The following is a 23,043-nucleotide window of genomic DNA, read 5'->3' as shown; positions in this document are numbered from 1 at the left end:
ACAGCACAATGGAGGCTGAGTAATTAGAGCAGCTCAGAACCTTGAAACTGGCCTTTTGTCAGTGATTTGCACATTAGTAAGGCATTGCTATGGGGATGTTTACAGCAAGACTGTTGTTCTGCAGAAGACACGGAGGGCAGAAGTCACAAAAGAGAGGTCCAGAAGGAAAACAGTGGAGAAAAGAAAATCCCTATTAAGATAATTAGCTCTTAGAGGACATTTTACTGGACAGCCATTCCTCATGTGAAGCCACAGTCTCCTTCTTTTGCTGCCTTTGCCCTAAAAAATCAGTTTGTTTTCTTGCTGTTCGGGTCAGGTTTCTTCCTTTGGACATTTTCTAGACATAGAGAAAAAAATTACATATTTTTATTATGTGTATGTGTTTATATATACATGCATCTATGTATCTGTACACATATGCATTGGAACATTTTGAATGATGGAGAAATATTTAGTAATAGAGAAGATTAGTGGGCTTTCTGGATTATGAATCAGTACATATGGAAAATTTAAATAGATTAGTTTGTATTGAAGTCATGGGGTAATGTAATGGTCAGGAGAATCAGCAATAAGTTGCTCCAGTTAAATCCACTTCTCCAATTTAATTAAAGCATGAACATGATTCCTGAATAAATTAGATCAACCTAGGCACATTAAAAATGTAATTCTTAAACTGTCATGCATTGAAGAGGTCTGTAGGTAATCTTTTAGGAAAAGGTCATTTACTGTGTTTCTGTCGTTGCTACCGATGGAATCAAACACTCCACAGTGCTTGCTGAGCCCCTGCAAGTCCCCCAGTGGGGGCCCAAGCATGAGTCCATCATGGCTCAACCTGTTTGCATTCTCTTCTCACGAAGTTCTTGTCTGTGTAGTCACTCACCACCACATTCAAATTCTCAGCCTTGGTGCTTTTCTTTTCTAAAATAATAAAACTTTACTGATTGCAAAAAGTGACCCCTGCTCTTTGTAAAATACTCAGTGACAAAAAACGTAAAGAAAAAAATACAGTCATATTAATTCCTGTCACCCACAGATGACAACTATTAACATTTTCGTGACTCTTTTGGGGACATGTCTGTTAGCCAGTAGTTCTGTACTCTTTAAAAAAAAGTCATAAATTCTTTTGAGATTCTGATAATAGCAGAATAATTAAAACGTATACTCACACAAAAGAGTCTTTATTACATACGATTTTGGGGACTTCATACATTTACTGAAATGCATCTGAGGACCCCCTTGGGATCATGCTCTTTAGCAAACTGCTTTTTCTACTCCACAGTGTGTCCTGGACACTTTTGTATTTCAATAGTATGATTCTACATCATCACACTTAATGACTGCACAGTATTCTTCTGCATAAATGTCTTCTAATCACAGAACCAATTGCCTGTTGGACATGTGAGCCATCTCCTGATTTATGCTGTTATAAATAGTGTGACCGTGAACATTCTTGTGCACATATTTTGCCACTTTTGCGATTACTCAAATAACATGCACATCTACGTGTTTAATACATATTGCCTTACTTACCCTCCAGAATGGCCTTTTTCATTCACGAAGGAATCTCTCTCCAGTTCCCAGTCAGCAATGACTCTTCTAAGCCTTAGTTATTATTCCTCTTGCACTCACTTTCCCCTCTGTTAACTAGGAGGTTGTAGTTTTCTACCTATTAAGTCTCAAGATTTCTACTGGAAACCTATTGCCCCAGACTGTTGAAATGTAGGGTGAGGACCTATTTTGGTCTGAAACCTGAGAGAATAACTCGCTTTCTCCCCAGGGACTCTTCTTCAGTTGTAGCCATGGATTAAGACCTAGATTCAGTTCACTGGCTTTTGCTGAAAGAAGAGAAAAGAAAATTCTAATTGGAATAGGCAGGCACATTGGTTAGGAGCATGTGCTGTTATAAGGATTAAATGGGAATATATGCACACACACAGTTCTTTAGTTTTGCACAAAGGCCAATGTGCTGTAAGTACAGTAGCTTCCAATAAAAACAAGTAATCAAGCTTGAAGAGCACTGGAAAAATAAATAACATTTGATTGGACATCACCTTTCTATATGAATGTCTTATCTTTCCCATCACACTTCAAGTATCTCAGTGACAGAAATCAAATTAAACATCTTGCCTAGAATAGTATGGCATAGTAAATGCATTTCAAATACATGGAGATGGATTGAATCTGTTTAAAACACTTTCAACAACAAAAAAGTAAACCTGAGTAACTTTCAGATGGTTCAGATTTCTGGGCCTCATTCATAACAAGCATATAGGCAGCTATTCTGTATTTTAAGGAGAAAGGCCTAGAAGTGTGGAAGTAGCTGATTAAAATTTCGTGCTTTTACAATTGGGGGAGTGATACTCGTTTTGCTTTTACTTTTGTTACCTTGGATGCTTCTTTTTATTTTGGGGGCACATACATACTTATGTGACAGTGTGACTGAACGCTGAGGAATAGAAAACTGATGAATCTGGTAGAATGGTGATAGAATTTTGTCGAGTGAATCGTCACTTGCTCCACACCGGCCTCCGTTTCTGAGTTACTGTCCCTCTAACATGACTGACTTGGGTTTCAGGTGCCATTACTGCAAGTCGTCATGCCATGTGTCTTCCCTCCGCATTCCGTATGCCTGCAAGCTGCTATTCCAGGAGCTGCAGTCAATGAACATTATCCCCAGGTTAAAACTGTCCAAGTACAATGAATAAGGATGGGAAAGATGGTTACTTAAAGAGAACAACTAATGTGTCCACAGTGGTGAGGAGCAGAAGGGATAAGGACCACTTCTGCTCCTGTGAATACTGTTCTCTCTCTCAAAAAAAGAAAAAAGAAAGAAAGAACCACGAAATTGTTGGAGAGGCTTTTTATACATTAGAAGACTGGCTGAACAACCCTGATCAACGAGTCCGGGCCATGGGAGAAACACCAACAATGAGGACTGTAGCAAAGTCTGTCGTCCGTATTCTGAATTTGATTCACAAGTGAATGTGACCTAAAAGATAAATAAACTTTTATTTATGTTCTGGTATCTTGAAATTTATTCATTACAAAGACCTTCCTCCTTAAAAAGAATGTTTGGGATTAAATAAAATGCCAGATTCTTATGACACGTGAAGGACATGGAGAATCTGAGCAGATTAACTCGGCCTTTGTCTGGGGAGGCTGATCTGAGCGGTATTTGAAGGAAAAACACCTGCGGGAAGCCGGGAGTGTGGCTGATAAGCGGAGGCTTTCTTACCTGGTTCTCTGAGGGGTGAGTGTTCGCAACAATTGAATCTTACCTTTATACACCCAATTTTTAAATTCTAATCTTGGTTAAGATAATATCTTCCTGCAATCTTCAGCAATTTTACCAGATGTCACCTTTTCTTCAGGACTAATTGCCACTCATTTGAACCTCCGTGATCATACCATGCAATATTTGTTGAATATCTGAAAATAATTCCATAGACACTAAATTTTCCATCCCTTCCATTCCTGCCAGGATGTTAGCTGTCCACTTTCTTTTTAATCTGACAACCTTCTTCATCCATTTCTAAGTTGTTGTTAATTGCTCTGCTCTGAAGCCAGATAAATATTTGTGTTAGGGATTGTTTATAAAGTAAGTCAAAAAAGCTTTGAATAATGATCTAAGGCTGCATTCCCAGCATGTCACATTGAACATGTCCCACAGAATATTAATAGGTATTATACACCAACAAGAATCAAGGTCCAGTGTCAAATAAGTTTGAGAAACTGGGTGTCTCCAAGTTAAACATACCAAGGACTTTTTCAGAGCCTTTACCGAGCTACCGTGTACTGGGACTCTCCAAAAGGGGGAGCCAGGCTAGTCACTGAGTTGAGAACCCAACCTCGACAGCACTTCATTTCCTTCACAATAAGTAGCCCTCACTTGGGTATGAGAGTCCTAGAGGCTTCACAGAGGGACGCGCTGCAGGTGAGCAGACCTTCCCCGCCGTCAGCACACGTCTCCAGTCACTTCAGGGGCTCCACAGGCTTTACAAATGCAGAGGCGTTTGAATGCCCAGGTCTTTGGTTCTGCCAGTGGTTCCTTCCTTGCACCCGGCTTTGTCGTTCTCAAAGTTATGGTGCCTGAAGAAGACTGTACTAGGTTGAATGTATACGTACCATACTTTGTGGGCCATTTAAGGAGTTTTGTAGGGGGATTTTGACTTTCCCATTATGTGACAACTCCACTTATCAACTCTGCAGAAGACGCTGTTGCCCTGCCCTGTGAGGCACTGCATGTCTGTGAACACTCAGAGGGTCAGCCTGGGAAGAGCTGCACTCAGAACCTCCCCTGTGTGAGGCACTGTGCTGAGGATAGAAAGAGCAGGACATGGCCTCTGCCTTAAGGAGCTCTGAACCCAGTGGAGGAGGCCGAGACGTCAGCGAGCCATGGAACGCTGTCCTACAGTCAGTGCTAAGGCTTACCCTCGGCAGTGCTGACGGAACTCCCAGGGCAAAATGATTACCTGTGCCCTGGAGATCTGGGAACACTTTACAATCGTGATTATTCCCTTTTTAGAGCTGAAGACACTGAGCCACTAAATGGCTAACTTGCCCAGTGCCCCACCATTAATAGGGGAACAGCATGGGCTTGAGGCCAGGCTTCCTGATGTGGAGGCCTTCTTTGAGTTTCATCCATGATTCTGTTTTTCAGTCACTAAATATGACAGTTTTTTTTTTTATTCAAGCGCTGCTGAGTATTTGAATTTCTTAAACTTATTTTTTCAAAAACAATTCAGACAGTTCGGAGCATTTTGAGGGGAGTCGCCTAATCTAGGAAATTCTCAGTTCTCTTAAGTTAACAAAAATCTAGGAAGGTGGGCTCCAAACAACTATTCTTAGAGGGAAAAATTATGTTAGGTAGATATTTCAAAAATTAGCAGATGCTACATTTGAGTAACTAGTTGACTCAGAAATACTTAAATAAAAAGAGGCCAGAATTGGTATTAGTCCTACTACAGTTTTATTTTGTTAAGTTATTTGTAAGTTCCTTGCTTTAAAAACTACCATTTTCACTTCCATTTCCGGTAATGTTAGAGTAACCTTTTACAGGCCACCCTAGGAGCGCTTTTTCCCTCAAGGTTTTGCCAGGTTGAAAGTGGCACAGGGACAAGAGGCTTAAAAAAGCCAGGCCAAACCCACTGAGTGGCTGCAACCCTGACCTGAGCTTTGTCAGAGCCAAAGAACTGGGGAGACAAAAGTATGGGCTTGGAGTTGCCAAGACGCCAGGACTGGAAAGGCCAAGATCCCAAATAGAAAGAAAGCTCGTTGAGGTGAACCGAACTTCTCCACCACTTCTCCCCTTGTATTAGTCTGCTCTGGCTGCCATAACAGGATACCACAGACTGGGTGGCTTAAACAATAGAAATTTATTTTCTCACAGTTACGGAGGTTCAACGTCCAAGGTCAAGGTGCTGACAGATTTGGTTTCTGGTGAGGACTCTGTTCCATCCTGGCTGCAGATGGCCACCTTTCACTGTGTCCTCACCTGGCCTTTCCTCAGTGTGTGTGAGGAGAGAGCTTTGGGTCTCTTTCTCTCCGTAATAGGACACCAGCCTGATTGAAGTAGGGCCTCTGTGACCTCATTTGACAATACCTCCTTAAAGCCCCCATCTCCAAGTACAGTCACATTGGAAATTGGGGCTTCAACATAGGAATTTTGGAGAGATACGATTCAGTCCATAATATTCCTCAATGCATTTGCCAACTCATAACAGCACTGGCTGAACTGCTAGCAGTATCTTTTAAAGCTGAACGTGTCCAGCAATCCTGTTCCTGGGGGGTGTGTGTGTGTGTGTGTGTGTGTGCAGCAGATACATGTGTGTTATCAGTAGGCATGTACAGAAACGTTTCTAATAGCACTATTGAAATAGCCCTGACTTATAAATAACCTCTGTCCATTAACAGTGGAATTGATCATTGTGGGGGGTTTGCACCGTGGAATACTAATACGGCAACGAAAAGCCTCATACAGTGTTGTAGATAATCTCACAAATATAATAATAATGAAAAAAAGTTAAACACAAAAGAATATATGTTGTATTGGTTCCATTTAAATTAAAAAATAAGCGAAACTAGTCTATCATCTAAGAAGTCTTGGTAACAGTTCCTGTGCATAGTGGGTGGCTAGTGACTGTAGTACAAGAAAGGGGCTTCTGAGATGTTGGTCATATTTATTTGGCCTGAGTTGGTTACATGGATGTGTTTACTTTATGAAAATGCACTGACCTTATACATAGGATTTTTCACTTTTCTGAATATAAGTTATACTTCACCAAATAAGTTTTTAAAAAGAAGATATCTTCTAAACCTGTGGTGGTCTCTTAATAGCTTTGTCACCCCAAATATAGTATATTATCTTTGTTTTAGTTTATCCATCTTCAAAATGGAAAAAAATAATGGTACTGACACCTAAGGCTGTTTCTAGGGTTAAATGAGCTAAAACATCTAAGGAGCTCAGCCCAGTGCCTGGCACGTAATATGTCCAATGCTTATTACTGTTTTCATTGATGATATCATACTCCTCACAGACAGCTGTCAGGACTGGCCTTATCCTGTCCAGCTTCGTCAGAAAAGGGTTAGGAAGAGCAAACCTCAACTTTGCTTTGAGGAGGGAGTTTGGAAACCAGGCCAAGTGCAGGGACTGTAGGGTTTTGCAAAAGCTATTTGTGAAAGCTGCCCTGTTTCAGGGTGATGGGAGGAAGGAGGGTGATGGGATTAGAGAACACACTTCCCTGGAACGACCATATACCACCGACATCAAAGTGAGGCCCGTGGTCAGCGCGGGAGTCCCAGAATAGTTTCATGAAGCCCACAGAACCAGGTCTCAAAATGCTTCCATGTGCTGAGAGTCAAGTAAAGGGGGAGGGGGCTTGAGTGGGTGCTGTATAATGGGATAGTTTTCAGCTGCTTCAGAGCATTTGGGGCCAACACCTTGATTTGCGGTAATGAATCACATGAGAATGAGCACTTGAGGGCTGGTGGCTGGACCCGTCCGCTTCTCTGCCGTCTGAGTAATGGAGAAGCCAGTTTCTGAGAGATCTGTAAATCATTCCTTTGTGAGACGGATGGTCAGAAAAGTGACTGTAAAAGTAGCACCTCTTTACCATCCATATTTACTCCATATGTGTCTTGAAAGCAGTTTGTTTCATTTGCTGACTAACAGTTGGATTTTTACTGCATCAGTCCCATGAGGCCAAGGTTGGTGGGAAATTAATGTCAAGCCTCTTAAGAGGCCATTTTAAGTGGGGAAAAAAATAAGTGGTGGCAATCTAGAAGTGTATACTGTTTGTTACCAAAGCCAAGCTACCAATTTGGATTTCGGACACAGATCCCAGAAGCAATTAAGAGATTTGCTTCAGCAAATCAAATTTATTGTAATCAGGATGTCACAGCAGAAATCCTCAGAACAATCTGAAAGTCGCATTTTCACTCAGGTCTAAAATCTCAGACTGTAATCAAAGGAGTTAAAGTGTTTTTCAAGTCTAGGTAATAGCTCTCATTCCATGCATATAAATTTTAAGTCTGGTTAACTCCCAATCATCCACATTAATAAAGACTAGAAGTGAATAAATTAAAACAGGTGATAGATCCAAAAATCTTTTGTATTGGGTGCTGGGGTGAAGTTTATACTCTCATTTTTAATATAACTTGAATGGAGTTTTGGTGAATTTGCTATACTTTAAATAGGGACTGCTGTGAACACTGTATTTGAAGAAACTGGAATACTAGTACTCTTCAAGGTTAAGTAATGGTGACAGATCCTTGGAGGGGATGGGGTAGCCTGCCTCAAAGTGTGGTCCCTGGACCAGCAGCATGAGCATCAACCTGGGAACTTGTTAGAAATTTGGGTGGATCTATGTTTTAACAAGCCCTCCAGATGGTTCCAGTGCATCTAAAAGCTAAGACCCACTGTCGTAAGCTACATGAGGAGCTTTGGATACCATCCTTTCTTAGAGCCAGCCTTTAGATTTTTAGGGGTGTCAAAGAACCCACCCCTTGGGAACAGCTCTCCACGTTCCTCTCTGTCTTGTGGGGTGACTTCCCCTTAAGCAGCAGAGTGTATCGGACCGCACCTCCCTCAGGGCTCCAGCCCAACCTTCCCAGCCTCCCACACCCCTACCATTGCTGGTGAAGAGCCTGCACAGAGGAAATTGTTGGGTAAAGGCCAGATTTATACAGGGAAAGCTCCTCTCCGGCAGCCTGGGATGCTGCTTCCTTCTGCTGACTAGTTTCTGACTCCGGCCCTGAGGTTTCCGCTTTCTCCTTCTGCAGCTTCTTTCCACTCAGTACGGGATCTGCCTGCCAGCCCCGCAGACACATCCCACGTTAAAAGTGGCCTTTCTGAAGTGGCTCTTTGAAAAACTCCAGTTTCTGTCTCTGTCCCTGCTGGTCATTTCAGTCTGGTGTCCAGGTCCTCCCAGGAATGCCACCATGTCACACCCCACCCCCCCAAAGCAAAGCACAAAGTCAGCAGAGATGCTCTGGGTGCTGCACGGCTTCCTTGGGGCCCGCAGGGGAGCTGGTGCTGTGATTTTCCAAGTCTTTCTATGTGCTGAGCCTGCAAGAGTGGGTGGGGAGTCCCAGAGCCCCTGACCTTGGAGCTGCTGACTGAACATGAATTGGCAGTGGTGTTACCAACAAAGAAGGAGAGAATGAAGCCACTGTGCCCTTCTGTTCTGTGCACATACGCACAGCAGAGGCACCGCCATGCCCTGCACTGGAGCTGGAGGCCCCGATCTTCCCCTAAGACGCCAAGTCTCAATCTTCTCTGTTAGAGTATAACCTACCTGCCTCCCCACCCAGGCTCGTACCGGGGAAGAGTAGTTCCTACACCACAGGTTTGTTGTGCTGAGATGAGGAAATTCAGGTGAACAGTGCCTACGGCATAGTAAACACTCAATAAAGATTAGCTTTTCTCTTCTCATATATGTAAATACCAAACAAGACCAGAGTTTCTCAACCTTGGCACTATTGCCATTTTGGGCCGAATAATTCTTTTTCATGGGGCACCGACTTGTGCACAGTAGGATGTCGAGCAGCATCTCTGGCCTCTACCCGCTAAATGCCAGTAACATCCCCCTTGTCATGACAATCAAGACTGTCTCCAGACAATGGGTATGAAAGTGGTTTAAATTACAAAGCAAAAAACTGAAAAACAAAAAATTACAAAGCAAATGAGAACAATTTCCAACTGTTGTTACATGGATTTGTCCTCAGCAGACTGACAGCTGATGTGCCTCTGGATGGTGGAGTGACTATACTAACAAATGTTAATGTGAACCACAAAACCCTTGTTTTTTTTCAGCGTACCAGTTGTAATGGCATCAAATAAAACATGTCAATCCATGTCAGTCATTAAGTCAATTAAGTTTCATTTCTATTGTAAAATGGGCTTTTATATATCTGATGATAATGTTGCAGATATAAAAAAAAAAATGTTAGTTATAAGCTCCATTTTTATTCACATCTGCCCACAGCCTGACGTAGTTTTAGATCTCGCCTATTTTTTTGCTTTTGTCAAAGACGCGTGCTGATTTTCATCTTTTACCCACTCAAACCTCAGCTTTGTGTCTGCCTCCCTGCCATGTGGCAGGTGCTGCTCAGCCCGGAGTCTACCCTGAAGCCAAAGACTCCGCCTTCTCTTTGAATGGTCCTATGGGAGTAAACGGGGTCATAAAGCCCTCCTAGCAAGCTGTAGTACTGTCTGCGCTTTAAGACGACAGCAGTAGGGCTGGGTTTCCAGAGCAGGAATCTCAGCAATTTTCTGCGTTACTGGAAATTTTCCTTCATCATTACTCTGGGTCTTGCATTTCCCAAGTAGGTCTGTGATCTGGCAGGACCTGAAATAGATCAACATCGGTCCAGAAAACAAAACAGGAGGCTGTTGGTGATTCATTACCTGCTCTTCCTGCAGGGAGAGTTACTCTAATTACGTCACTCAGTGTCAGATGTTACAAAAATCTGAGTAAATATTTGTAGATTGAGACAGGCACGGTTCTTTTAGTACAGATGTTGTAGGACCTTCTTCTTTTAAATAAAGTCAGGGATGCAGGTACACACACATGTGCTTCTGCTGTGTGTCTAGATCCCCTTGGCAGCTCTCTAATCAACCATGGCAGTCTACTCTGCTTTACCTGAATTTAGCCTCAGACCCTTGAATACCAGGCTCAGACAGACATCACCTGTTAGCTGGAAGGCAGGAGTGTGCCATGGTCGAGAGTGAGGACTCTGTAGTCAGGCTGCCTGCCTTCAAATCCTGGCTCCACTACCTACTAGCTGTATGATCTTGGGCAAATTATTTTGCTTCCATTTCCTCATCTGTAAAGTGAGGTAATAATGATACCTACTCATAGGGCTAATTGAATCAATTTATGACCCACATAATGAGTGCTCAATAAATCACAGCTCTCATTATGATTGATTGGAAGTAGCTTCTGTTAGGGAACCCACTTGCCATTCCTGTATAGTAGCATTTCTTCTCTTTGTGAATTAAGTCCAATTCATCTGTGGGATTTGTTACCTGTGTGAGGCAGCCTATCGTGCTGATAAAGCAAGGGTTTGATCTTGGTTGGAGCAGTAAGTTTAAACGTGCCCCTCACTTTTATTCAGACACTCCCAAATGTGCACGTTGGTTATACTGGAGACTGGGTCAAAGGTTGTGGTTGACTGAAAGTGAAGCCATTTGCACTCTTGGTAAACAGCTTCAAGTATGTACCTAATACTGGGTTAGGAGTGCAGTCTTCTTGTGTGGAAGAAATTCAAGATGTGCACATGGTGTCATTGGCCTTCCCATCCGGCATCTCCACTCCCTCAGTTACCAGATATATATGTATGTATTCATACTCAGCTATGTGCATTGAACTCAGCATCAGTGTCCCCCACACAAGAATCTGATGACCTCCTGAGAAAAAATTTGTGTATGAAGGATTATTTGGCTTATGTGCAAAGGGAAAAGTCTCCCTTGGAAAAACGCAGACCTTACACATTTAGCAGACCCTCATGTCCACAGAAACAGTCATTGGCAATTAGGCAACTGCCAAAAGATCAGAGGCAGCAGCCCGCACATGAAACAGGCAGCGCGGAGATCGCCGCCTTCTATCTCTGAGTTATGGGCAGCCGCGGCTGCCTCCCCCGGGCCCAGTCTGCTCTGAGTTTTTCCTGCTGTGGACAGAGGCCCCGGGGACTTTTACGCATCCCAGTTTTCATGCAGCTCACCGATCCTTTTGCACATGAATGAAAACCGCCTTTGATTTTGAATACTCACGTCTGTTTTGTGTAACACTTAACTGATGTGCCAGAATCATTCTGTATCTTAAAGGGGGTCTCGCACTGGGTTATTAAATCAGTCCTTCTGTGAAGAGTCACTTGCTCACTTAAAGGATAACCACCCTGCCTTTCTTAATGATGCTTATCTCGTTAAACCTGGATTAGGGAAAAGAGAGGCGAGCAGAACAGCAGCTGGAACCCAGCCAGAGCCCATCGATGAGTTGGTCCAGCCACAGAAGAGGCTTCAGAAAGATATTATTATCAGCTGACCAGCTGATCTGGAGCCCTCTAAGCCTTTCAGTCCTGCTCCTCTTTGGGAACCCTGCTTCAGAGCATTAACTGCAGTTAGAATCCTGGGAAGGCAATACAGACCTTGAATCAGTGGGTCTACTTCATTTGTTCAGATGATATAATGGGCTGTTTCATTCTCAGTGGAATTCCCCATCTCTGGAGAGATCCTAGGAGAAGTTAAATCATTAATCCATTCAACGAGCATTCTCTGTTTCTTCCAACTGGAGGGCTTTCTCCTAAGTCCTGGAAATGCAGTCATGAGTTAGATGCTCAAAATTGGGAGGGAAGACAGAGAAGCTACAACATAAAGGGGGGAGGCTGCTCTTTGCATATGTAACTTTGGCAAATTCAGCTACCTGCTCAGCATTGGAAAAGAGAAGGAAGCATAGTATTTAAATAAGGCAGACAACTCTGCTCTCACCTCCCCAGTATCAAGTCTGGATTAAATGAAACCTAATCTACTGTCTCTTCATGCTTCTCAGTGTGAGAATCTCTGCTCTGGTGTGAGTCTCTAGGACTAAAAAGATTGTGGATGATTTTTGTTTTTGTTTTTTTTGTACATTACAGGCTTTAAATTTAAGACACTGTCCCATTAGGTGATCAACCAAAGAAATAGCCAGTTGTTCCAATGCTGAGTAGTTTATATTGTCTTCAAGGGTAATTTTGACTTTATGGGGTTTTCTCTTGAAATACTGACTGTAAAAAGCTAATTTCCCAGTGAGACTTGGTTCCTCTATCAGAGGGCAGAAGGAGAAGCAAACCTGTGACATCACAGAGTGGCAGTTCCTGAGCAAGTTTCCCAGAGGTGGTGACTTTTGGCAAGTGAATGGACATTAACCAATGGAAGGATAGTCTGGGGTGGGACGGAGGTGAAGAGGAGGAGGAGGAGGATGACGGGGACAGAGAGTAAGGAAGTAGAATCGACAGGACTTTGTAGGAGGTGAGAGAGAATGGAACCCAGGAGAAACTCTAAAGTAATGGCCTGGAAAGATGAGGAGCTACTGGCAGGAAGCCAAGGGTCGGGGGTGGGAGGTGATAATATGTTTCATTTGAGCATCCTGAACTGGGTGCACCTGAGTGCACCTGAGTCCGTAGTCCTTCGGGAGATGAGAGATGGGGCTGCAAGGCAGATTTGGAAGTTACTGGGGATTGAGGTTTCCACTTACAGTATAGAGCTAGGTTCCTTTATTTCATTTGATTGTGGTCTTTAAGAATTTCTTTTTTATTTATTTTTGTTTTATCTTAAGTCTAGCTTCTATGCTTGTCTTCTCCACCCTATTCAATTGTAACCATTTACCGTTTATGTTTATATTTGTATTTTTTAGTATACACGGATATCCTCCTTTTCAAAAAATAGAAACATACTACATATACTTCTCCACTTTGATTTTTTCACCCAACGCTATATTCAGGAGACCCCTCCATAGTAGTCTGTAGAGTAAATGGGTCTCTGTCCATGGAATCACATACGATATACTACTTTGTCGGCTGCCTGTTACCACCTAATAACCCAGATGTCTCTTTCCTTCTTCCTCTCATGCTTTGGAAAAACAATCAGATGCACACCAGCTTTGTGGGGGTGAGGGAGTCCCCATGACAATACTTCTCAGACTTTTGTTTTCATCCATCAGTTAAAGATTACACATGTGTAGTCCATCAATTTTAGGTCAAATAATATGTAGAGTTTCAGCACATTTTGTAAGCAATAAAAACAATATTTTAAATTATTTCCACTTGTTTTAAATCTGTGAAAGGGATATTTGCCATTTTTTACCCAGGATTTATATGCAGCTTGACACTGAATGGCTAGAGACCTAGGTGAGGGTTCCCATCAGTCTTTTCTTATTTTTTTCTCAACTATTAATTTTTACTCAGTTAGAAAATCATAGGTCACAAGTCTTCAGTGGTTCTATTAGATAGTTCTGGATGTTAATTGTGGGAAGTGTTTCTGTTGCTTCTTCGAAGCACTTCAAAACTTAGCAGCTGAAAACAATAGTTTATTTCTCATTGATTCTGTGGGTCAGGCACTCATGCAGGGCGGTCCTTCAGCTCCATGCCATGTCAGCAGGGGTCTCTCAGCTGCATTCAGCTGTGGCTAGGCTGGGCTGGAAGCTCCAAGAAGGCCTCACCCACATGTCCGCGGCCTCAGCTGGAGTGTCTGGAATGACTGACAGCCTCTCGCTCTCTCTTCCTGTGGCTCCCCAGCAAGTGTCCAGACAGTTTACAAAGGCAGCTGGGCTCCAAGGGTGAGTGTTCCAAAAGGACAGCCCCAAGCACTTATCAAAGACAGCTTATTATTTGCTAATGTCCCAGTGTTGGTCAAAACAAGTCATGTAGCCAAGTCCAGAGTCAGTGTGAGAGGGACCACACAGGTGTGAACATCAACCAGAAGGCATAACTGGGAGCCACTAATGTAATAGTCTACACAGGAGACTTTCTTGGTCAAGCCTCCTTTCAGCTCTGTGTTAGACCCTAACTTCTGAATATCTCCTGCCCAACAGCTGGAATGGTAAGTGTTTCCATTTGGAATGCCGTGATAAATGCACCCCTCAGTGCAGCCTTAGGATTTCACCCTGGAAAATACTTCCTCGTTTCCACTGCAGCACTTGGATGTGGTTTTTTAAATGCTGTGACTATTGGTTTGTTCTGACAAGTAAAGAAGATGAAAGATTGGAAAGACTCAAATTTAGCGCTTAAGTCATCTGTACCAGTTTGTCCTTAAGAAGTCTTTTTTTTTTTTGAGATAGAGCATTAATTTTTTTTCTTTCTTTATTTCTGTCAAAGTATAGTCAGTTTACAATGTGTTAATTTGTAGTGTACAAGCATATTGATTCAGTTTCATATATATATATATTCATTTTCATACTCTTTTTCATTATAGGCTATTACAAGGTATTGATTATAGTTCCCTGTGCTATGCAGTAGGACCTTATTGTTTATCTATTTTATATATAGTAGTTAGTATCTACAAATCCTGAACTCCCAATTTATCCCTCCATCCCCTCCTTTTCCCTTTGGTATCCACAAGTTTGTTTTCTACGTCTGTAGAAGTTGTTTTCTAACTGTATTCAATAGAGTCCAGTCCTTTCGATAAAATGGTTACATTTGTGAGAGCTCCTCTGGGATCCTTTATGTTAAACAGAAGTGCTCAAAGTGTTAAAAAGGATTAGGGGACCTCAGGTTCAGTTCTCACTTGTAAAGAACTTGAAGTCTGTCATTCCCATTCTTACAAGAAAAAATAGAATAAACTGAAAATCAACAACTTTTCTTGGACCCAGTAGAGACATGAGTCTGTAGAAATCTTGGTCCATTCAGGCTGCTATAACAAATTACAGTAGACTGAGTGGCTTATAAACAATAGAATCTTCTTTCTCACAGTTCTTGAGGCTAGAAGTTTGAGATCAGAGCCAGCATGGTTGGGTTCTGGTGAGAGTTCTTTTCTGGGTTGCAGACTGCCAACTTCTTGTTGTATCCTCATAGTGGAAAAGAGTGAGGGAGCTCTCTGGGCTCCCTTCTGTATGGGCACTAATCCCATTCATGATGCTCCACCCTTATAACCTAATCACCCCAAAGCCCAACCTCATAATATCATCATATTGGCTGTTGAAATTTCAACATATAATTTTGAGGGGACACAAACATTCATCCTATAATAGTAGGGCAAACTGCCACCTGAAAGCTAGAAAGACAAGTAAATTCAGAGACACATAAGATGTGCTTACTTGGAGCAGGGAAGCTGATGGAGCCATAAACTAATAGGAAAATTTAAATGGTAATTTGATGAATTTCAGGAGGATGAGCATGAACTAGCCTGAAAGTGAGAAACTCTGGAGCCTACAGGTTTAGAGGGGGGCGTCCACCTTTCTGTGGGCTTTACCTCCAGTAACCCCTGTAGGTTATGATGAAAATGCCAGAAAATCCCCTCATGGCTGTGGCAGAGGCAGGGGGAGAGTAATCACTGTGAAATATACCCAGAGTATTCTCCATAACAAGGACCTGTTCTCTAGTGGAAAAAAACTCTTCCATAGCCTTATCCCTCCTGGGGGAAAGGCATTCCCCCCTCTGCAGACTCCTCTAACCTCTTGTCTCCCTTAGGGGGAAAATCTATTCCAATAGAGAGTCATTTATGAAGGTCACAGGCCAGAGCACAGCTTGCCAGAACAAAGAGATTGAATCATAAGGTTATGGAATACACTCCCTCTACTCCAGCAGGGCTCCAGTACAACAACAATGGAATATAGCAGAAAGAGCTGTAAGATATAGACTTTCATTTTCACAGGTAAGCAGTGTTTAAGGAAGCTCAGAGTCAAAGGAGGAGACAAAAACAAGAACACGCGAAGAATTTGAATCCTTTACACGTACAGCTACAGCAAACATTGAATACAGTCCAGCTCCTAACCAGATTAAAGTAGTCCTCACACTAAAGACTCATTTCCTGTTATTCAATACAGCATGTCTAGATTTTAACAAAAAATTACAAGGTACACCGAAGGCAAGGAAAAAAAAAACAGTCTGAAGAGATGAAGCTTCAGAACCGGACTCAGATATAACACTGATGTTGGAATTATCAGACAAGGAATTTAAGATAACTCTGATTCACATATTAAGAGCTCTAATGTGAAAAGTAGACAATATGCAAGAAGAGATGGAAAATGTAAGAGAGGTGGAGATTCTAAGAATCAAGAGGAAGTGCTAGAGGTAAAAAACACCTTAACATAAATAAAAAATGCCTTTGACCGGCTCATAAGGAGACTCATCACAGCTAAAGAAAGAGTCAGTGAACTTGAAGATCAGTCAGTAGGAACCTCCCAAACAGAAGTGCAAAGACAAAACAAACAAACAGAAAACCCAGAACAGGACGTTCAAGAATTAATCTATCAATTTCAAATAATCTGTAACAATTTCAAAATCTGTAACATACATGTAATTGGAGTATCAGAATTAGAAGAAAGAGAAAACAGAAGAAAAGAAATATTTGCAGTAATAATGGCCAAGAACTTTCCAAAATTAATGCCAGATACCAAACTACAGATCCAGGAAGCTTGGAGAACACCAAGCAGAATCACTATGAAAAAAACTACAACTAGGCATATTATACTCAATTGCAGAAAACTAAAAACAAAGAGAGACTCTTGAAAGAATCTAGAGGGGAAAAAAAAGACCTTACCTGTAGAGGATAAGAATCATAGTGGACCTCTCATCAGAAACCAAGCAAGCAAGAAGAATGTGAAATTAGATGTTTTAAGATGTTGAAAGAAAAGCACCACCAACCTAGATTTCTATATACAGCAAAATTATCCTTTAATAGTAAAGAAAAAATAAAGAACTTCTCAGGCAAATGAAAACAGGAAAAACTGATAAACCTACACTGCATGAAATATTATGATTTTCTTCCAGCAGAAGGAAATCATATAGGACAGAAACTTGCATCTACATAAAGAAAAGAAGACCATTAGATAAGGAGTAAATGAAGGTAAAATAAAATCTTTTATTTTTATTTTTCTTAATTGATCTAAAAATAACTATTTAAGGTAATAATAATAATGACTTACTGGGTGATTATAGCATATGTATAAGTGAAAGAAATGACAGCAATGTCATAAGGGGATGAGTAAGAGGAATTAGGAATGCTCTATTAAAATATACCTACGCTACACGTGAAGCAATATAAGTGTTATTTGAAAGTGGACTTAGAATAGTTAAAAATGTGTTTTGGAAACTCAGGGCAGCCAGTAAAAATGTTTATAAAGGAGTATTATTGATATCCTAATGGAGGAGATAAAATGGAATCATATAAAATTCTCAATTAAAACCAGAGAAGGCAAAAGAAAAAGAGAAAAAGAAACAACAAATGCAAGGAATAGAATACAGTTACAAAGGTGGTAGATATTAATTCAACTATAGCAACAATCACTTTATTTTTAATATAAACTATCTAAATATGCCAATTAAAAGACAGAAATTGTCAGAGTGGATTTTTTAAAAAGACCTAATCATGATACTGTCATTATCTACTTTGTGTTCTTACATACACCTTATATCCTTAAAATAAATTTTCTATTTTTTATTAAGTTATATCCTAGTTTACATGTAACCCATTGAGTTCAAACTAACACTCTACAGAAGACTACAGTCATCATAAACAAGATAATACGTGCACATCCATTATAAAGAGAATCAAAAACAGAGAGTGCATGCATATTGAGGAAGGCTTCCTCAGATAATTTAGAACACACATGGGAAATGTGGCAGAAGCAAGCATAAAGGTTGCCATGTTATAAGCACAGTGACCAGGGGCAAAAAGTAAAGGGGTAGAAGACATACTACTCTAACACTACTACCCAAAATAAATCTGCAGTAGCTGTGATAATTTCACAGAAAGCAGACTTCAAACAAGGAAAATTATCAGGAATAAAAAGGTACAGTATATAATAATAAAAGGATCAGTTCTCCAAAATAATCCTTAATGTGTATGCACTTACAAAGAAAGCATCAAAGTACATGAACCAAAAACTCATAGAATTGAATGGAAAAATAGATAAATCTACTGTTATAGCTGGTGAGTTCAACACTTCTGTTTCAGTAACTAATAGACCACGCAGACTAAAAATCAGTAAGAATATTTAACCTGAATGGCACTGTCAGTCGCCTCAATCTAACTGATGTTTATAGAAAATTCTATCCAACAAGAGCAGAATATGTGTTCTTCTCAAGCTCACATGAACATTCACCCAACAAAGACCACTTTCTGGGCCATAAAACATACCTTAACAAAATAGATATAAGATCTCTATGAAGAAACTGCAATACTCTGATTTTTTAAATCACAGAAGGTCTAAATAAATGGAGAAATATATTCCATGTTCATGAATTGGAAACTCAGTATTATTAAGATGTCAATTTTCCCCACTTAATTTTTGATTAACACAGTCCTAATCCAAAGTTATTTTGTGGATATCAACAAAATCATTGTGACATTTACTTGGAAAGGCAAAAGATCTAGAATAAGCAAAACAGTCTTTAAAAAGAACAAAATTGATGAACTTACCTACTCAACTTCAAAACTTACTATAAACCTCAATAATCAAGACATTGTGGTATTTGTGAAAGAATAGACGTATTAATGAAACAGAATAGAGAACTCAGAAATAGACCTACACAAATATAGTCTACTTATCTTTGACAATGGAGAAATAATAGTCTTTTTAACAAATGGTGCTGGAACAAATGGATGTCCATATGCAAAAAAGAAAAGAACCCAGACCCTACACCTTACACTTTTCATAAAAATTAACTCAAAATGGATCATAGACCAAAGCTAAAAACTTCCGGAAGAAAGCGTAAGAGAAAACGTAGGTGGCATTGGGTTTGGTAATGAGTTTATAGATACAACACTGAAATCATGAGCCATGAAAGAAAACTTGATGTTAGGCTTTGTTAAAATTAAATATTTGCTCTGCATAAAACAAGCCACAAACTGGGACAAAATATTTGCAAGACACGTATCTGATCAAGGACTTTTGTTAAAAATATACAAAGAATTCATAAACTTCATTATAAGGAACAACAGCTCAATTAAAAATGGGCAAAAGATCTGAACAGACACCTCAACAAAGAAGATATACAAATTTCAAATAAGCATGTGAAAAGATGCTCAACATCATTTGTTATTAGTGATTTCAAATTAAAACAATGAGATGTCAGCACACACCTATAGAATGGCAAAACTTCCACCGCCTTCCCCCCAGAAAACCTGACAATACAAATTGCTGATGAGTGTGCAAAGCAACAGGACTTACGCATTGTTGGTGAAAATGCAAAATGATACAGCCACTTTGGAAGACAGTTTGGTAGTTTCTAACAAAACTAAACATTATCTTACCATACAATCCAGTGATCATGCTGCTAGGTATTTACCCAATTGATTTGAAAACTTATGTACACACAAAAGTCTGCATAGGAATGTTTATGGCAGCTTTATTGATAATTCCCCCCAAAAGGGAAGTAACCAAGATGTCCTTCGATAGGTGAATTGATAATCAAACTGTGGTAGATCCATATAGTGGGATATTCAGCAATGAAAAAATAAGCAATAAAGCTACTAAAAGATATGATTGAATCATAATGGTATATTGTTAGGTGGAAGAATCTGGAAAAGGCAAAACTTTTTGGTAAAAAGATGGTAAAAACATCAGTGATTGTCAGGAGTTTGAGGGGAATGCAGGAGGTGGAATAGGGAAGGTGAAGCACAGATATCTGTTCTTAGGGTGGATAATTTATTGCATATAACACTGTAATAGTGAGTACATGATATTGTGCATTTGTCAAAATTCATAGAATTTTATAGCACAAAGAGTGAACCTTAATGTATGAAAAGTTAAAAAAATCATTAAGGAAGTTTGGGGGATGCCAGAACAGGATATAGAATATGACAAAACAATCTATGTTACAGGTTTGAAGCAACTTCATTGAAGAGAGTGGGAGGAAAATGTGCTGACCTAAGTAACTTTGGAAATTAGTAGTCTTTAAGACTATAGGCCCTGTACTCTAGTTGATAAAGTTGTTTCCTATGGGATATAGGTTAACAATTTCACTACCACTATACAATACTGGAATTGGACAATTAAGAAAATGATGGTGTATGGTGAGAGCCAGGTTTCTTACTGTTGGAGAGGGAGAGGCAAGAGGGTGCCGAGAGGACCCTAAGGAGACATGATTACTAAATATAATATGTGTCTTAGGTGCGATTCTAAAATAGGAGGAGGGCATTAGATGAACACCAAAGAAATCTGGATAAAGGACTGACTTTAATGAATAGTCACAAATCAGTGTTGGTTCATTAGTTAATAAGTATACTATACCAATGTTAGATGTTAATAAGGGAAAATGGGTGTAGGTTTATGTGAACTCTCTGTATGATCTTTGAGATTTTTCTGTAAATTTAAACTGTTCTAAAATTAAAAGTTTGTTTAGAAAAAAGCATTGTAGAAAGTAAGAGTTCCTTGGAATTGCAATTAAGAATGATCTAAATTGATATTTACTATGGCAGCAAAGTAAGAAATGAAACAATATTAAAAGACAGAATTTTGAAGAAAGGATTAGAGAAAACCGCAATGAGATATGAATAAACCCATTAGAATAACTGAATTTTTTTAACTTAACAGTATTAAATGATGATACTGGCTTTGATGTGGAGACACTGGAACTCTTATACATTGTTGATGGGAATGTAACATGCTACAACCTCTGTGGAAAACTGTTTGACAGTTTTCTTATAAGTTAAAGATGCACTTACCCTATGACCCAACAATTTAATTTCTAGGTCTTTCCCCAAAAGATATAAAAGCGTATGCACACACAAAGACTTGTTCATGAATGTTCATACAAGTTTCACTCATAGTTTTCCCAAACTGGTAACCCCGCAAATAGGTGAATGGCTTAAACAAATTGTGGTATTTTTATGTAGTGGGATACTACTCAGAATTAAAAAGGAACAAGCCTACTATATATGAAACAAAGTGGATCAATATAAAAAAAAAACAGTATACTGAATGAAAGAAGCTAGACAGAAAAAGTACATATGATAGATTCCATTTTCATAAAACTCAAAGGAAGACAAATCTAATCTATAGTGCTAGAAAGCAGATCAATAGTTGCTTGAGGCTGAGGATGGGAGGTGGAAATTGAGAAAGAGCAAAAGGGAACTGTTTAGTATAATGAAAAGATCACATATTGATTGTGGTGGTATCTACACATGAGTATATGTTTATCAACACTCAACCAACTGTATATTTGAAATGTGTTCATTTTGTTATAAATCATTTTATAATGAATTTTATTTTTAAAAAGAAGTAGAAGAGGAAATGGCAGATTAGAAGGTGAAGGAGATTAAATTTATGCAAAATTGACACCCCTGAAGAAGGATACCAAACAAATACAATAACAACAACAAATCTTCAAAGTACAATTCAAGAAAACGTTCTAGGGGGTTAAAAAAAAAAACCCTCAAAACTCAGTTTGACAGACCTGTCATATTCCAGGAATAATTGATACAGAAAAGTCAACACTGAAATTAGAATATCTACTAGATAAAAAAGCAAAATAAAGACTATTTGGAGCTTCCATGTAAAAAAAACAAATCACCTATGATGGGAGAAATTAAAGCCGGCTTCATACTTCTCCACTATGACATTAGCCCTGGAAGAAAGCTGAGCAATGTCTACAAAGACCTCAGATTGAAAAAAAAATGATCTATACCCAGCCAGATTTTCTTTTAAACATAAAAGCAAATAACAAATATTTTGAACATGCAGAATATATAATACCCATGAGCCCTTATTAAAGAAACTAAGAAATTCTGGCCAACTACAAGATGAACAGAGAAACCACAGAAAAAAAGAAGTAGGGGTGAGGAGTGAACTTTTTAAAAAAATGTAGAGTCATGCCTAAAGAAACTTCAGAAATTACATAAATATTATAAGCCATGACAGCTTAGAAATAACATAACTATTAAATGCCTGGAGGAGCAAAAGGGGAAAGAAGTATGAAATAGTTTAAATGTACTGATGAGCCCATCTTTTATAACCTGAATTCAAAAGGATTTTAAAATTGATGTCAACTAATAGATGTAAAAGGGTATTTAAGGGTATAAAGTTCTATAAAGATATGTAAAGGTAGAAAGGATATTTAAACATAAAGAGAAATACTAGAGGAACTAAAAATCATAATATAATTAACTGAAAGTTGGTGATAGAGGGAAGGAACCAAGACAGGAGTTGGGAGGGGGTAGAGATAGACAAGTTTTTTTAGAGTCAGTTATTGCTATTTGAAGAAAAAGAATTATATATTAATTATATAAAAGTAAGCCACTAAAATGACTTTAAAAACACTAATCCATTAAAATAACTGAAAACCTTCCATATCATCAGGAAATTCATGTACTAAATGAAATATAGAAAACACAAATCCCATAGTAAAAAAAAATTTAAAGGAATAAAAACTACATATTATAGCATAAAAAGACTTAAAAAGCACCAAATATATCTGTTGCTATTGATAAATTCAAATGCATAAACTAACTTATTAAAAGGAAAACTTCTCTGATCACAAAGTGGAACTCTTTTGCTATTTGCAGGAATAAGCAGACACAAAACATGAAAACCAAGAAAGTTTAAAAGAGAGATATGGGACAAATTCTGGATTTATAAACAAAAACAACTCAAAAATGATCACTTAATGAAATTCAGGGCAAAAAATATTAAACGGGGGTAAATGAAGGCAACTTATAAGAAGGGGCAAACTCCACAGTGAGGGCCTTACATTTATATTTATTTATACACCGATTATAATATCCTAATTCATAAAGCAAAAATATAGGCAATAAAAGAAGAGATAGAAATAGAAGTAGGAGACTTCATCTCTCTTAGCCTAAAAGATGAAGTTCACAAAATAGTAAGCTGAGAGAAGACCTAAATAAAA

At 39.3% G+C, this 23,043-nt stretch overlaps 1 protein-coding gene across 5 annotated transcripts in view; it reads left to right on the top strand.

Annotated features, from left to right (window-relative positions):
* The window catches only part of POLR3B (RNA polymerase III subunit B), a 105,331-nt gene extending 102,306 nt beyond the window's left edge, over positions 1 to 3,025 (top strand). For all 5 annotated transcript variants that reach the window (XM_010970465.3, XM_045506960.2, XM_045506961.2 and 2 more), the window contains one exon: positions 2,576 to 3,025. In XM_010970465.3, the coding sequence (XP_010968767.1) occupies positions 2,576 to 2,705 (130 nt within the window). In that variant the 3' untranslated portion in view covers positions 2,706 to 3,025. The remainder of the gene's footprint in view (positions 1 to 2,575) is intronic.
* The last annotated feature ends 20,018 nt before the right edge of the window (positions 3,026 to 23,043 follow it).

Source organism: Camelus bactrianus, chromosome 12, assembly GCF_048773025.1.
Source record: "Camelus bactrianus isolate YW-2024 breed Bactrian camel chromosome 12, ASM4877302v1, whole genome shotgun sequence".
Classification (NCBI taxonomy): Eukaryota; Metazoa; Chordata; class Mammalia; order Artiodactyla; family Camelidae; genus Camelus; species Camelus bactrianus.
The sequence above is the reverse complement of the archived record's forward strand: the minus strand, read 5'-3'. Positions and strand labels throughout refer to the sequence as shown.